This window comes from Urocampus carinirostris, chromosome 20 (genome assembly GCF_059441175.1).
Source record: "Urocampus carinirostris isolate Australia breed hairy pipefish chromosome 20, RoL_Ucar_1.0, whole genome shotgun sequence".
Classification (NCBI taxonomy): domain Eukaryota; kingdom Metazoa; phylum Chordata; class Actinopteri; order Syngnathiformes; family Syngnathidae; genus Urocampus; species Urocampus carinirostris.
Genome location: NC_142368.1, coordinates 26557555 through 26571713, shown reverse-complemented (window position 1 = coordinate 26571713; position 14159 = coordinate 26557555). Strand labels below are relative to the sequence as shown.

The 14159-nt window shown below is 41.9% G+C and overlaps 2 protein-coding genes and 4 pseudogenes across 16 annotated transcripts in view; 4 read left to right on the top strand and 2 right to left on the bottom strand.

Moving 5' to 3' along the window:
* dlgap2b (discs, large (Drosophila) homolog-associated protein 2b) overlaps window positions 1–358 on the top strand; it is a 226557-nt gene extending 226199 nt beyond the window's left edge. Inside the window, exon 14 of the mRNA XM_088324989.1 lies at window positions 88–358. The gene's annotated coding sequence lies outside the window, so the exon portion shown is untranslated. The remainder of the gene's footprint in view (window positions 1–87) is intronic.
* ptprk (protein tyrosine phosphatase receptor type K) overlaps window positions 1–14159 on the bottom strand; it is a 148615-nt gene that overhangs the window by 13214 nt on the left and 121242 nt on the right. For 5 of the 15 annotated variants that reach the window (XM_088324973.1, XM_088324975.1, XM_088324979.1 and 2 more), the window contains 10 exons: window positions 13911–14098; window positions 13732–13819; window positions 10144–10289; window positions 9034–9051; window positions 4605–4641; window positions 4390–4487; window positions 2198–2314; window positions 1959–2113; window positions 1752–1887; window positions 116–265 (listed from right to left, as the gene is read on the bottom strand). In XM_088324973.1, the coding sequence (XP_088181099.1) occupies window positions 116–265; window positions 1752–1887; window positions 1959–2113; window positions 2198–2314; window positions 4390–4487; window positions 4605–4641; window positions 9034–9051; window positions 10144–10289; window positions 13732–13819; window positions 13911–14098 (1133 nt within the window). The remainder of the gene's footprint in view (window positions 1–115; window positions 266–1751; window positions 1888–1958; window positions 2114–2197; window positions 2315–4389; window positions 4488–4604; window positions 4642–9033; window positions 9052–10143; window positions 10290–13731; window positions 13820–13910; window positions 14099–14159) is intronic. The other 10 variants (XM_088324980.1, XM_088324981.1, XM_088324984.1 and 7 more) reach the window with 4 other exon arrangements.
* LOC148346745 (U2 spliceosomal RNA) lies at window positions 5178–5346 on the bottom strand (annotated as a pseudogene).
* On the top strand, window positions 6938–7209 carry LOC148346744 (U2 spliceosomal RNA; annotated as a pseudogene).
* LOC148346743 (U2 spliceosomal RNA) lies at window positions 7238–7509 on the top strand (annotated as a pseudogene).
* Window positions 7538–7818, top strand: LOC148346742 (U2 spliceosomal RNA; annotated as a pseudogene).

Here is a 14159-nt window from a genome sequence, read left to right as displayed (position 1 = left end):
GGGCAACGTCACAACGAATCGATGATGAAACTCTATTCCAATGATTTAATGATTGATTTAATCAAATTTATCAATTCGTTTTTGCAGCCCTAATCAACATTGATGGAAAAAACACCTGAAACTCGTCCTTGAGGTGGGAAGAGTTGGTCTGGGAGTCAATTCGGATGAGATCGTAGAAGGCGGCCTTGAACTCACAGACGGGAATGGCTGTTTCGCCGCAGAGGCACGCCTCCAAGATGGCATCGTGGATAAAGATGTACTGCTCCTGGAGATTGCAGAAGGAAAGAGTGTTTTTTTCCCCCCAACATGAGCACACATTTCCAAGGAGTTCATCGTTGTCGCCGCACTAAGTTAACGGAGGTGAGAAGGTGGACAGGGAGTGATTGGCGGTGGATGGGACGCGGAGTTATGGATTGAATGAATGAAATTATTTAGAGGGGCAATTTTGGGGTAAGGGTTTGCAAAATTGTGCATAAAAACAAAAAAAATATATACATTTCAAAAAATCATTAACCTGGCACACCTAGTTTTTGTCTGGGTGATCTCACTTTACATGTCTCATCTCATCTCAATAGCTGCACCGCTTATCCTCAGTAGGGTCGCGGGGGTGCTGGAGCCCATCCCAGTAATCATCGGGCAGTGGGCAGGGGACACCCTGAACTGGTTGCCAGCCAACCGCAGCACTTTACATGTATTTTATTATAAAATGTTTCTATTTGAAGGAAGCAACAATCTTACGATGCAAACCATTACGATTGTTTCTTTGAGGTTACCAAGGTAACCAGGTTTTTTTTTTACCATCATAAGTACCAATACCTTAAAAAGGGCTGGTATTAGGAATGATATCGTTAACTGGTATCTACCATTCATTCCAATACAGTTAATTCAACTTGAAGAAACTCATGCAGACTGGAAAGTAACATAAATAGCATGCAAACATTAATTTAAATGATTGATTTAATTATTTAAATTTTGTATTTATTTGTATTGTCTTATGAAAATGTTTACCTGAATATGGGAAATTTGCTGTTAGATTTCATATCTATTACAGAAAGGTCCATTTTTTTCTTTCTTTTTTGGTATGTCTTTAAACAGCGCACCCAGTAGCCTAGACCAGCTCAGTAGCCTAGATGGTAAGGCGCCCGCTTTGAGACTGGGAGGTCGGTGGTTCGCGCCCCAGCCGAGTCATTCCTAAGACTTAAAAAGTGGTCGGCGGCGCCCTCTGTTGGCTGCGGCTGCATCGGCTCGCTACAACGGGTCAGGTGCAATCGACATTTCGTTCTGTGTACATTGTTACACAGAATGACAATACAAGGAAATTATTATTATTATTATTATTATTCTAATTTAAGTAAAATAACATAGATGGGTTTCCTAAATATTCTCAGGTTGATTAATGGTAGTCTGCAAATATGGCTACAGTGTGTACTTTGCGAGTGGCACCTGACTTTGGTGATATCCATTGGTTGTATTTAAAATTGGCCATTGTGGCTTATGCTTCTCTCAGCATATATTGCCATTCAAGAAGCCTTTTGAAGTGCTTAAGAAAAATCCTCAAGATTGGAAATAATGCTGGCATTTTTGACACTAGCATCGACTGGCGATTTGAGATCACGGACAAACGAGATGGAGGATGTGATGGAGGTGGTCCCTTCAGCCAGTACCGTGCGTGTCCCAGATCCAACAGCGTGTCGTTTACCATGGCTGGCTCTAGCATGTTGATGCGGATGAATGATGGGTAATGCAGTCACCTCGGTCTGTACCATGTTGATCCTCCTGGACCGAAGCGCCTTGACACAGTTGTAGATGTCCACAACGCCTTCCCTCTCTGCCATGTCCAACATGATGTCAATGACAATAAAGCAACCCGTGCGTCCTGCCCCGGCGCTGTCCCAAAAAAATACGACATTTGTCAATTCCTCTCTTTATGTGTTTATTTGTGTTAAGTTTCGCCTAACCTGCAGTGGACTACAATGGGCCCCGCAGAGGGCGGATTGGAGATTTTGACCCGGCGGATGAAGGAAAGTAGTCCCGTGGCATGATATGGAACACCATGATCGGGCCAGCCAGTAAAGTGAAACTGCTTGACTTCTCGGACCTCGTTGAAGCCACGCTGAGGAGCATGAAAGTGGATGGGTTTAGATGTTAAAAATACAACTTATTATTTTTCATTTCTCTGATAAAGTGCACCACTTACCCTCTCCAATGTGAATGTGCGGACCACATATTCTGCAAGTGGCTCCACCTCAACAAAGGTCACTTTGAAGTCGCCGTACACCTCAGCATCATCTGGCCAGTACTTGTAGCACTTAACCTAGAAAAAAAAATAGAAAAAATTGGAGACTGAAGTTTCTCGCCATCAGAATCTGCTACAACGAAATTAGGGTTGCACTCCAGTTGGCAAAAATACAATATAAAAAATAAATAATTGAATAATATAAAGTATTAACCTGTAATATCTATTTATCTACTATCTACCTTGGTCATATCCTTTAAGAGGGGTGACCGACAGCAAGACACACACATAAAATAACAAAGAAAATAAAAGGGAAATAAATAACAAACAAAAAAACAACACACAAAATTTTTTGGACCATGGCCAACCCAATTGCCCAAACACCCAAACAAGTTAGGCACCTCGGCACCCAAGTTGGTCATGCTTTCGTCACTCCAGATGAAACGGGACACCAGAAAGCGGCCATGTCACTCGGGTCAGGGTGACACAACACACTCTTTTGTTCAACAGCAGGGCCCGACAGCTTTCACTGGTTTACCCCTGCCGCATCATACGGGTGCCCAGCCCATCCATAAGAACGCGTCCACAATCCCACTATCCTTTCACAACACCTCTCTACTCCTTTCTATCACCAACAAGTGGTATAGCTTTCATTATATTTAGACCTCTTTCCTGCAGTGCACTCATAACACCATCCATCCACGTCAATCGCGGCCTTCCTCCTGGTCTCCTTCCATTGACTTCTGCTCTGTAGATCCTCTTCAACATTCGCTCCTCATCCATCCTGTCCATGTGTCCAAACCAACCGAGTACTCTCTTATCAACACGCTTGCTCAGTTCCACGACTACTCCAGTTCTGTCTCTCACAATTTCATTTCTCAGTCTATCCAATCTTGTCACTCCTAACATAGTCCTCAAACACTTCATCTCAAAAACATTCAACTTCCTTCTTAAATCTGCGTTCAGGCTCCAAGTCTCTCCACCATACAACACAGTCGGCACAATCACACTCTCATACAATCCCCTCTTAACGTCCATACTCATACTCTTGTTGTTCATCACTCATAACCTGTAATATAAAGTATTGAAATCTAAAATTATACACAATCAGGATAATGCACTTGAAACCTGGATTTTGCAATTACATCTGGGACATTGCACCTAAAACTGTTTTCCAAAACTGTGGTTTACAGTAGTGTGTTGATAGCTTTGGTGAAGAAGCTTTCCCTCAGTCTGTTCGTTTGGGCTATGTGGGATCTGAACGCTCAGCCTGATGGTAAAAGTTAGAAAATGCGGTAGCCTGGGAGTCCTTCAGGATGTGTTTAGCTCTGCAGAGGCAAAGAGGGGTGGCAGAGGCTGGGCAGAGGGCAGCTGATGATCTTTTTGACTGCGTTTATAATCCTCTGTAGGGCTTTTCTGCCCGCTGCAGATCATCCTGTGTACCACGCCGTGATGCAGTATGTTAGGATGCTCTCTATGGTGGGGCTGTAGAATTTCACCAGCAGCTTCTCCTTCAGGTCGTCCCTCCTGAGCATTTTCAGGAAGTGGAGTCGCTGCTGCGGTGTTGGCCGACCGGGAGAGGTCTTTTGAGATCTGTCCCTGTTGTGAAGCGGGGCTGGTACCGCTCTACCCTTCCTGAAGTCCAGGATTATCTCCTTCATTTTTATGGTGTTCAGTGGGAGGTTGTTCATCTAACACCACGCCGTTAGTCTTTTGACCTCATCCCTGTTCTTTGACTCATCTTCCCCTAAGATGAGTCTGACTTTAGTGGTTTTATCAGAGACCTTGATGATGCTATTCGAGGAATGGGTCAGGTGCAGTCGAATGTATAGGGAGTGAATAAAAGGGGACTCAATACACACTCTTGTGAAGGACCGGTACTGAGTGTAATGGTAGAGCAGCAGGAATTTCTAAGCTTGACTGTTTGTGTACAATCTGTTAGAAAGTCCTCTACCCACTGATTGATTAATGTAGAGAGGCCCATATTTAGCAGTTTTTGCACCAGACTCTCAAGTCAAGTCACAGTTATTTGTATAGCCCTTAATCACAAAATGTCTCAAAGGACTGCACAGGTTACAATTACACCATCCACTGATCTTAAACCAACGGAACATGTTTATTTTTTCAATCAGTGTAAAGAAACACCATCTTACCCTTCCGACCTCCACCAGATTGGTCACCATGACAATGCACGCTGACTGTTCCTGCCACACCATCCTCCAGAAGTCATAAACCGTCTCATGCACAGGGCCTTAACACCGAAACGCCACATTTGGGATTTGGTTAGGAAACACGTACTTGGACTTACATCAGTTTCAGAATGATTTTGCATCGTTTTCCAAGTTTTATTTGGTTGAATAAAGATCACCTTGTGTTGCTATGTAGTGGCTGGGTCTCTGATAACCCTAGAAACAAAAAAGGAAAAAAAGTGTTTTTTGTTGGGTGCCAATGACATTTCAATACAACAGCATTAAGGTAGATATAGAAAAGAAAACGTGTTTCCTATGCCAACCTCGTTTCAAATACATCTGTAAATTAATTGAAAAGGTATTTTCAAAATTCCTTATTCAAATTGATAGTCTTTACTCAAGTCACAAATTAGAACTAGCACCCTTATTAGTTAATATAACCAATTATACAGTGGGACCTCGGTTATCGATTTTGTCCATACACAAGCCGCATAACCTGCATATAAGCCGCATTCACATACGTAAAAAAAACAAAACACGAAATTAGTCCAAACCAAACTTCAAGTCCCGCGATTGAAACTAAATGGGGTTTTTAGGGGTTTTTAAGGGTTATTGATCTATCTTCGTTATTCATTATCCATTATCCGTTATCGGTCAGTTCATAATACGCTACAAAGCCTAGGAGCCGGGACACTTACTCTCAGCCAAAAGGCCAAGCTAAGGTCCTAGCCCTAAAGCCTTGCTGCGATCATTGCGAATGCACCGTTCCCGGAGGTACTGTAATACCGGGCCGATGCGTGGAGTGGACAGAGCAAGCTCATATTCCATCTCCGAAATGCAAAAATCAAAGATAGTGACTTCATAGAAAGTACACAAAAGGCCAAGCTAAGGACTTAGCATCAAGGCCAAAGGCCAAGCTAAGAAGAACACAGTCCATAGCGCCGTAACCCACGCTTAAATGGGGGGTTTTTAAGGGTTATTGATCTATCTTCGTTATTCATTATCGATTATCCGTTATCAGTCAGTTCATTATATGCTACAAAGCCTAGGAGCCAGGACAATTACTCTCAGCCAAAAGGCTAAGCTAAGGTCCTAGCCCTAAAGCCTTGTTGCAATCATTGCGAATGCACCGTAATATGACGTGACATAGTGCGCAATTCTAGAGTCACAGTTGGCATCAATGTTTTTTTTTTTTTTTTTTTTTTTTTTTTTTTGGTTTGAACAAATTTATTGACACTAAAAACAGAAAACAATCATGACAATCTCAACAGCAATTAAGCACATTCACAATATAATATTCCAATATTACGTTTTTAACAGCAAACACAAAGTGAGGTTTGAACAAACCTTCTCGAAAATCTTATTAGCAATCAAACATATTCACAATTTCATTATATAACATCTTTGTTAGTGTCAATAGATCCGTCCAGGCCAAAGTCGATTGTCCTCGGTCTGAACAAATCCACCGACACCAACAGCAGCAAAACACAGCCATCAAGCATATTCACAATTTTTTTATATCTGACAATATGACGTGACGATATGACGTTTTAACATTTTTTCCTGACATTTTCAACATCAATTAAACAATTTCAGAGTTATTTTCTTTTAACAGTAATTAACCAGCGTGTAAAAGGCAATACTATTGTGCAAGGGCATAGCTCTCAATGTCCTTCATTGAAGCACAGTCCAAAAATCACAGTCTCCAAATTGAACGCAAAATGATATGGGTACTTAAAATTTGTTGCAGACCTGCAGATTCTAGGTGCCCGTTGATAGTAATCCAAGGAAAAAAAGTGTATATTTCCAAAAGTAAGGGTGGGAAAAATATATATCCATTATTGTCCGCCGTGTCAACAAAAACTCACCTTTACCGGTCCCCACTTTCCCATCAGCCCACGTTTGCTCCGCCCCTCTTTTTTAATTTGCTCGTGCAGAATAAGTGTCTCAAATAAATACAAATAAATACATTACAAAAATATACAGTTGCAAATACATATTACACATATTTACAAAGAAAGACGGTACATCGAGAGTTTTCAAAGCTTTAATAATAATAATATAATTTTCATCCTAAACCGTGCCTTTGGGAGGTAGCCTCACGCTACTAACAACACAGATTCAGATTCAGATTCAGATCTACTTTATTGTCATTCTAGTACACGTGTATACAGAACGAAATGTCGATGCATCTGACCCCCACAGTTTCCTTGAATGTACAGATATAAATAAAGTTGTATTGTAATTGGCTACGTATAGTATTTTACCATAGTGCCGATAGTGCAAGAAGAGTAGCTAACCAGATGTGCAAAATGGGCAGTCAGGTTAACAAGTCAGGTACACAGTAACATTAACACTGTAACAATAACGCTGTAATTACCATAGTGCAGAGAGCAATGTGCAATGAGTGGCAAGCTATAAAAAACTGCCAGCTCACATACCAGCAAATTAGTCTGTTAAGAAAATAAATACCGTATTCATTAGTGTCCACGACAGACCATCCGCTGCTAGGACCTTAGCTTGGCCTTTTGGCTGAGAGTAAGTGTCCCGGCTCCTAGGCTTTGTAGCGTATTATGAACTGACCGATAACGGATAATGGATAATGAATAACGAAGATAGATCAATAACCCTTAAAAACCCCCACAACAGTCAGATTCTTAAAGTGTTTCGGTACGATTTTTGCAATCCAGAGATGGAATAAGAGCTTGCTCTGTCCACTCCACGCATCGGCCCGGTATTGCATCGGCCCGGTATTGCAGTACCTCCGGGAACGGTGCATTCGCAATGATCGCAGCAAGGCTTTAGGGCTAGGACCTTAGCTTGGCCTTTTGGCTGAGAGTAAGTGTCCCGGCTCCTAGGCTTTGTAGCGTATTATGAACTGACCGATAACGGATAATGGATAATGAATAACGAAGATAGATCAATAACCCTTAAAAACCCCCACAACAGTCAGATTCTTAAAGTGTTTCGGTACGATTTTTGCAATCCAGAGATGGAATAAGAGCTTGCTCTGTCCACTCCACGCATCGGCCCGGTATTGCATCGGCCCGGTATTGCAGTACCTCCGGGAACGGTGCATTCGCAATGATCGCAGCAAGGCTTTAGGGCTAGGACCTTAGCTTGGCCTTTTGGCTGAGAGTAAGTGTCCCGGCTCCTAGGCTTTGTAGCGTATTATGAACTGACCGATAACGGATAATGGATAATGAATAACAAAGATAGATCAATAACCCTTAAAAACCCCCAAAACCCCCACAACAGTCAGATTCCTAAAGTGTTTCGGTACGATTTTTGCAATCCAGAGATGGAATAAGAGCTTGCTCTGTCCACTCCACGCATCGGCCCGGTATTGCATCGGCCCGGTATTGCAGTACCTCCGGGAACGGTGCATTCGCAATGATCGCAGCAAGGCTTTAGGGCTAGGACCTTAGCTTGGCCTTTTGGCTGAGAGTAAGAGTCCCGGCTCCTAGGCTTTGTAGCGTATTATGAACTGACCGATAACAGATAATGGATAATGAATAAAGAAGATAGAACAATAACCCTTAAAAAATCCCCCCCTCACGGCAGACCATCCGCTTCTTCCTCCCTGTCAATGACATCTAAGTTGTATTTCTCAATGTCGGAAAGAAACTTATGACGTCGTCCCACGCTCCCTTACTTCGATACATCCCAGCAATATGCCCATTTGCTTTTAAGCTGGAAGCTGCGTAATGAGCCTTATTTTGCGCAATTTGCAACGATGAAGGTATGTTTACGCTCAGAAGTTGTGATCTTCCTCGGTGCATATATTCCACCGGTCTAAATCTTACCATTTGTACTCGAGCGCCGCTGGCGGCCGTTAAAAAAATTACATAAATTGTCCGCATCTCAGAATAACCTGCAGGGTTGAAAATTTGGGAAAAAAGTAGCGGCTTATAGTCCGGAATTTACGGTAATTTTAAAACTTAAAACCGGTTGATTTCAGGATTATAAATGTTTGTTACTCTTTGCCATCATGATTGCAGCCTTATACAGCCTGTCTATGATTTACGTGCAAGTACAAGTAAATTCTTAGACTGGCTTGAATACAAATTTCTTTTTTCATTTTTGGACTGTAATTGAAACAGGACTTTCCCTACCTTTACTATTTTTATGCTCCCCTGACAAAAATAAAACCTGGAGGGACGAGCCTGACGTCTTTCTCCACCACTCCCCCTAGCCCTCTGTCCTCAAACCTAATGTGTTCCCACCCATACAGGTCTTGTAAAAGTCAGATAAAAGCAGACAGGCGCAATGGAATATAAAGCATAAGGGCTCTTTGAACTTACATATGTAACTTTCAACTTTGTAAAGACAGCTCAAACGATGCACCCCACCGTTAAAAGTAAATTGATATGTTTTGACTCAATAGTTCCTGATCTTTTTAAACTAAATTCAAATCAACAGCCCGTTAAACAAGGAGCATGAAACACAAAAAGGAATTATGTGAGCGCGATAGTGGCGGTGCAAATTGAAAGGAAACAAAATGTGTCATGAGGTGAAATCTCAAAAGGTGGAGACGAAAGCCTGGCCTTGAGCTTGGTGTCGTGAAACGGATGTAAACAGATGAATGGGTACAGCAGTGATACTTACATCCCTGTACAGCCAAATCTACAAGCCAAGCCACAGGCAGAAAGAACGAGTGGAAGAAAAGAAGGAAGGAAAGAAAGAGAGCAAATGTCAGTGAGGGTCAACCAGTAAGGGAAAAGTTGCATTAATGTGACGTGCATGGACATGACACACAGACACATAACAAATTCAAACTAGAATTAGTTTAGAGAGAAAGGACATATTCCAAAGGACACTGACATCAAATCCCAAGAGTCATGTTTGATCCCTTTGACATAATTACTAGGTTGTTATAAAATAACAGATTATGTCCAGTCTACTAGTTCTAGTTTGCCGTTAAGTGGTAGAGCGCAATGTATTAACACAGTACAGAAAATACACCAATAATAAAATTAAGTTATAAGCGTTGCAAGGATGACTGCAGGTGGAGAAATGAAAGTGGTTGAAGATAGCACTGAAGCAAATGATAAAGCTGGGGTTTGATTAACAAAAAGTGATTGATGGACAAAACCAATTAGAAAGAACAATTAAGAAAATAAACTGAACAATTTAAAAATCAAAACAAATTCATACGACTTTTCAGTGAAAATAGTCAACTTTTGTAGTCGCAAATGGAAATGCCTGATATTAATACAGCTGATACTTTTGATACATTCAAGTTCTGCAAAATAACATTTTTATAATCGCACGGCATTTATTAACATGTTATATTTCATGTATCTGTGCTAATAACCCCTGGTATATGCCCAATAGCAAAACCTCAAACTACAGCATGGGGAAAGTATTAAGTATTATAGATAATAAAAAGAAATGTTGTCATAGCTATTATGATAAAATTACCACAAAATTTGGCCATTCTGTCGTACATTAGAGGTAAGATCTTAAGCCCGAGCCTGAGCCAGGCTGGCGACCAGCCCAAAATTCGAGCCCCAAAGTGTCAATCATTCTTTGATGCAATTTTATATCAATATATCACAGTAATTGTTATAGCATAAACAAATGAATAAGAAACAAAAAATATTATAAAAATGATTGAGTCTAAGACAATGACAACAAACGAGAGATGTTAAAATGTTGTGGGATGGTTGAAAATGGAGCCATGGATGCAATTAAAGGTATAGAGGCCTGACATACGAGCGAGGGAGTGTGGTTTCGTTGGTTTCGTTGGGAGCCGAGAGAAGCATTTGGCGCGTTGCCACTTACATCGATGTAGTTGGCGTTGATGTAGTCAGAGGAGGGGTCGTCCTCAATTGGCTGCAGAATGACCCTTGAATGATCATCTGAAGAGACAAAGTCAGAGACTAAGGCAAAGTGTGGAGAGTGGGATAAATGGGGATAAAAAGACAACATGAGATAGATGAGAAAAAAGAAACATTTGAGACTCATCAATCCATCCATCCATCCATCCATTATCTGCACCGCTTATCCTCAGTAGGGTCGCGGGGGTGCTGGCGCCCATCCCAGCTATCTTTGGGCGGTGGGCAGGAGACACCCTGAACTGGTTGCCAGCCAGTCGCAGGGCACAAAGGGACAGACAACTCACTCGCTCATTTACACCTAGGGACAATTTCTGCCGGCCGATTAACCTGACATGCATGTTTTTGGAATGTGGGAGGAAACCGGAGTGCCCGGAGGAAACCCATGCAAGCCCGGGGCGAACATGCAAACTCCGCACAGGAGGTTCAATCTCATGACCTCATTTGAGACTCATTTCGGAACAAAATAGTTTCCCCAACTATCAGTATTGTCATGCACCCCTGCCCGTCAATGCTGAAATCCTGATCATATCTGAAAAGCGGGATGGCGCTTTAAACCCAAAATCAACAGTGACCAGATAAAAAAGGTGTCAGGAACCAGGAACGGAGACGGGAACCCAATTGCGTCAGTTTCTTAGTTTTATTTGAAAAGAGATGTAAGCTGGCACCCACGATCCAGTGATTGTTGATTGTGGGGAGCAGGTCGCTCGGGACGCGGAAGTGGCACTTCTCTGGCGAGCGATAGCGGTTTCGAAGAGGGAAAAGCAGGTCGGGTTACCGGGGCGCAGGAGCAGAGACGTGATCAAACGGAAACAGGTCGAAGCCGGAAAACGTACGGAAGTCAAAAAACAGAAAGTCAGGTTCGGAAGGCTTGCCTTAGCGGGAGCTGAAGGTTCGCAACGATCGGACGCCGGTAACAGGGAGTCGGGGGTTTAAAAGGTAGCAAGGAGCCAATCAGCGACTAGGGCTGTTGGCGCCACCGGGGCAGCCGCAGGTGCCCAATCAGTAATCATGACAGAAGTTGCTTTATCTGGGTCAGATCAGTTTTCCCCTGCTACTGGCAACTGTACAAGCCATTACAATCTGTTTCATGTGGGGGAAAAAGTCCCTGTTCAAAAAACAGCTTGGAAAGTGATGATCAGGCTGTACTTGCCCAAGAGACGCCAAAGCAAGTGGTGCCCCAGCAGTTAAGTGAATCGTGAACCCATAGTTATATTTTAGCTAGGTACCCCCTAACCATTGCCTTAATAAGGGCAAAAAAATCTGTTACTGAGACCAATTTGCTCATTGATTTTTTTTTTCTGCTTATCGATATTTTACATGTTTTGCTCGTAAACTAATGAAATAAAAGTGAGCGAGATTGTCCGATTACGGCCGTTTTGTTTACAATTATTTTTTTCTTGAGCAGATATAATATTGAGAATAACTCCTATAGTAAATTATAAATTTTATTTTCTTAGGTTAGGAAAACAAATGAAAATATCATATTAATATTGTCAAAATCTTTAGAATTATATTTAGAATTATATTTAGATTGTGAAAATATGGAGTTCATACACCCTTTTCATGGTCAAATTAAAGCACTTTTTTGGCACTTTCAAAGCCAATTTTCCCAATTTTCCAGTATCCAGCATCTTGGTCTTGCTCTCATGCATCTATAGGGGGCGATGCTGCTTCACATCACAAGGGAAGAAGAAATGCAATTGCAAAGCGAAGCCACCAGAGCAGGCCTGTCAGCATCATCTTTAAGTAGACTTGTTTGCTTTTTCTTCATTTAATGTGTGGTCTATTGAGTCATACTGCGAGAAACACGGCTAGCATTTACAGGCACTTCACCCAATATTCAAGCGCTTTCCAAATCTTGAAAACATTAAAATTCAAGTGTTTTCAAGGATTTCAAGCACCCGTACGAACCCTGTAACTACCATATTTTCCGCACTATAGGGCGCACCGGGTTATAGGGCGCACCCCCCAAAAATAGTTTTTGATCCTATATCTTCCATAGATAAGGCGCACCGGATTATAAGGCGCTACAATGGGAACGTCGACAAAACAGTCAGATGATTCAGTCAAACTTATTACCCCCTTAACATTCCCAAATCTTGCAAAGAAGCAAATACGTGTCGAAGACACGTGCGGATGCGGTGTCCGTACGATGTCACTCAAATGCATCGTTTCAAATATCATTCGGAAGGTTAAAGTCTTGGGATTCAAGAAATGCCAACCATTCCTTAGTTTCTATTTTCTTTTTCGCTCGCAACTTTACTGTGCATATGACAATAAACACTTGGAATTGAGTTTAATTTAAAAATAGACACTCCATTCCATCCATTATCTGCACTGCTTATCACAGAAACATTGAGTTCAGTCTGAAACAAGATACTGGGAAAATATATAGCCAGGGTAGCTCACCGAAGTCGTTGTGTTCAATAATAATGTGCAGCCATGGTCCTCTTGTAATCGTGAGTTTAGTAAATCCAGGAGAATAAAATATTTACAAATACAGAATAGTAAAAAAATGCTTTCTGTATGCCGTCAAACCACGTGCTAGACGCATTCATCTTTTTCGGCCAATTGCAGGCTTTGTTTTGCCGCTTCAGCCAATGCCAGCCTGTAAATGATAAAAAGGATCCGCCCCTTGACCTCCGAATAACTTTAGCCAATAGTGATCGATTCAACTGATGATTGACACATCTTTTTCGGCCAATTGCAGGCTTTGTTTTACAGTTTAAGCCAATGCCAGCCTGTAAATGATAAAAAGGATCCGCCCCTTGACCTCCGAATAACTTTAGCCAATAGTGATCGATTCAACTGATGATTGACACATCTTTTTCGGCCAATTGCAGGCTTTGTTTTACAGTTTAAGCCAATGCCAGCCTGTAAATGATAAAAAGGATCCGCCCCTTGACCTCCGAATAACTTTAGCCAATAGTGATCGATTCAACTGATGATTCACACATCTTTCTCGGCCAATTGCAGGCTTTGTATTACAGTTTAAGCCAATGCCAGCCTGTAAATGATAAAAAGGATCTGCCCCTTGACCTCCGAATAACTTTAGCCAATAGTGATCGATTCAACTGATGATTGACACATCTTTTTCGGCCAATTGCAGGCTTTGTTTTACAGTTTAAGCCAATGCCAGCCTGTAAATGATAAAAAGGATCCGCCCCTTGACCTCCGAATAACTTTAGCCAATAGTGATCGATTCAAATGATGATTGACACATTGGTTAGCCAATGAAACGCCGGTAAATAAATCCCAGCATACACCGTGGATTACTTGACGTTCGGGGGGAAATCTAGTCGGCGGCTGCAAGTTAGTTGCAAGACTTTGCGATTTAATATTGATCCATAAATAAGGCGCACTGTATTATAAGGCGCATGGTCAGCTTTTGAAAAAAAATAAGACTTTTAGGTGCGCCTTATGGTGCGGAAAATACGGTAATTCTTAGACCAAATGTGCTCACATGCAATAATGTTGCCGTAACGGTTCTTGGTGCGGTTTTGATCCTTCTTCGCCGCGTCCCAGGTTGCCGACTGGCCTTCAAAAAAACTCTGGATCACAAATAATACAGGCAAAATAGAAAAACATTAAAGCATATAATATATGATAAGCGTTAAAACTTCAGAATCCTTTCCCACTAACTTCGTACTCCTCCTTAAAGCCGTAGCTGTCGGAGGTCTTCATCAAGTTGATGTGTTGCAGGAGGTCAGCAACTCGGATAGCCGGGTGCAACTGTCCCGTCTGGTAAGGAGATTCAGTCCCCTCGCAGTGATAGCGGGGGACATCCAGAAGCCTGCTGTTCTCTGCTGCTGAGGCGCTATGATTCTCGTCTAGCCAGAAAAATATGTGGAATTATTATCATGCAGGGTTGGGAGGGTTACTTTAAAAACT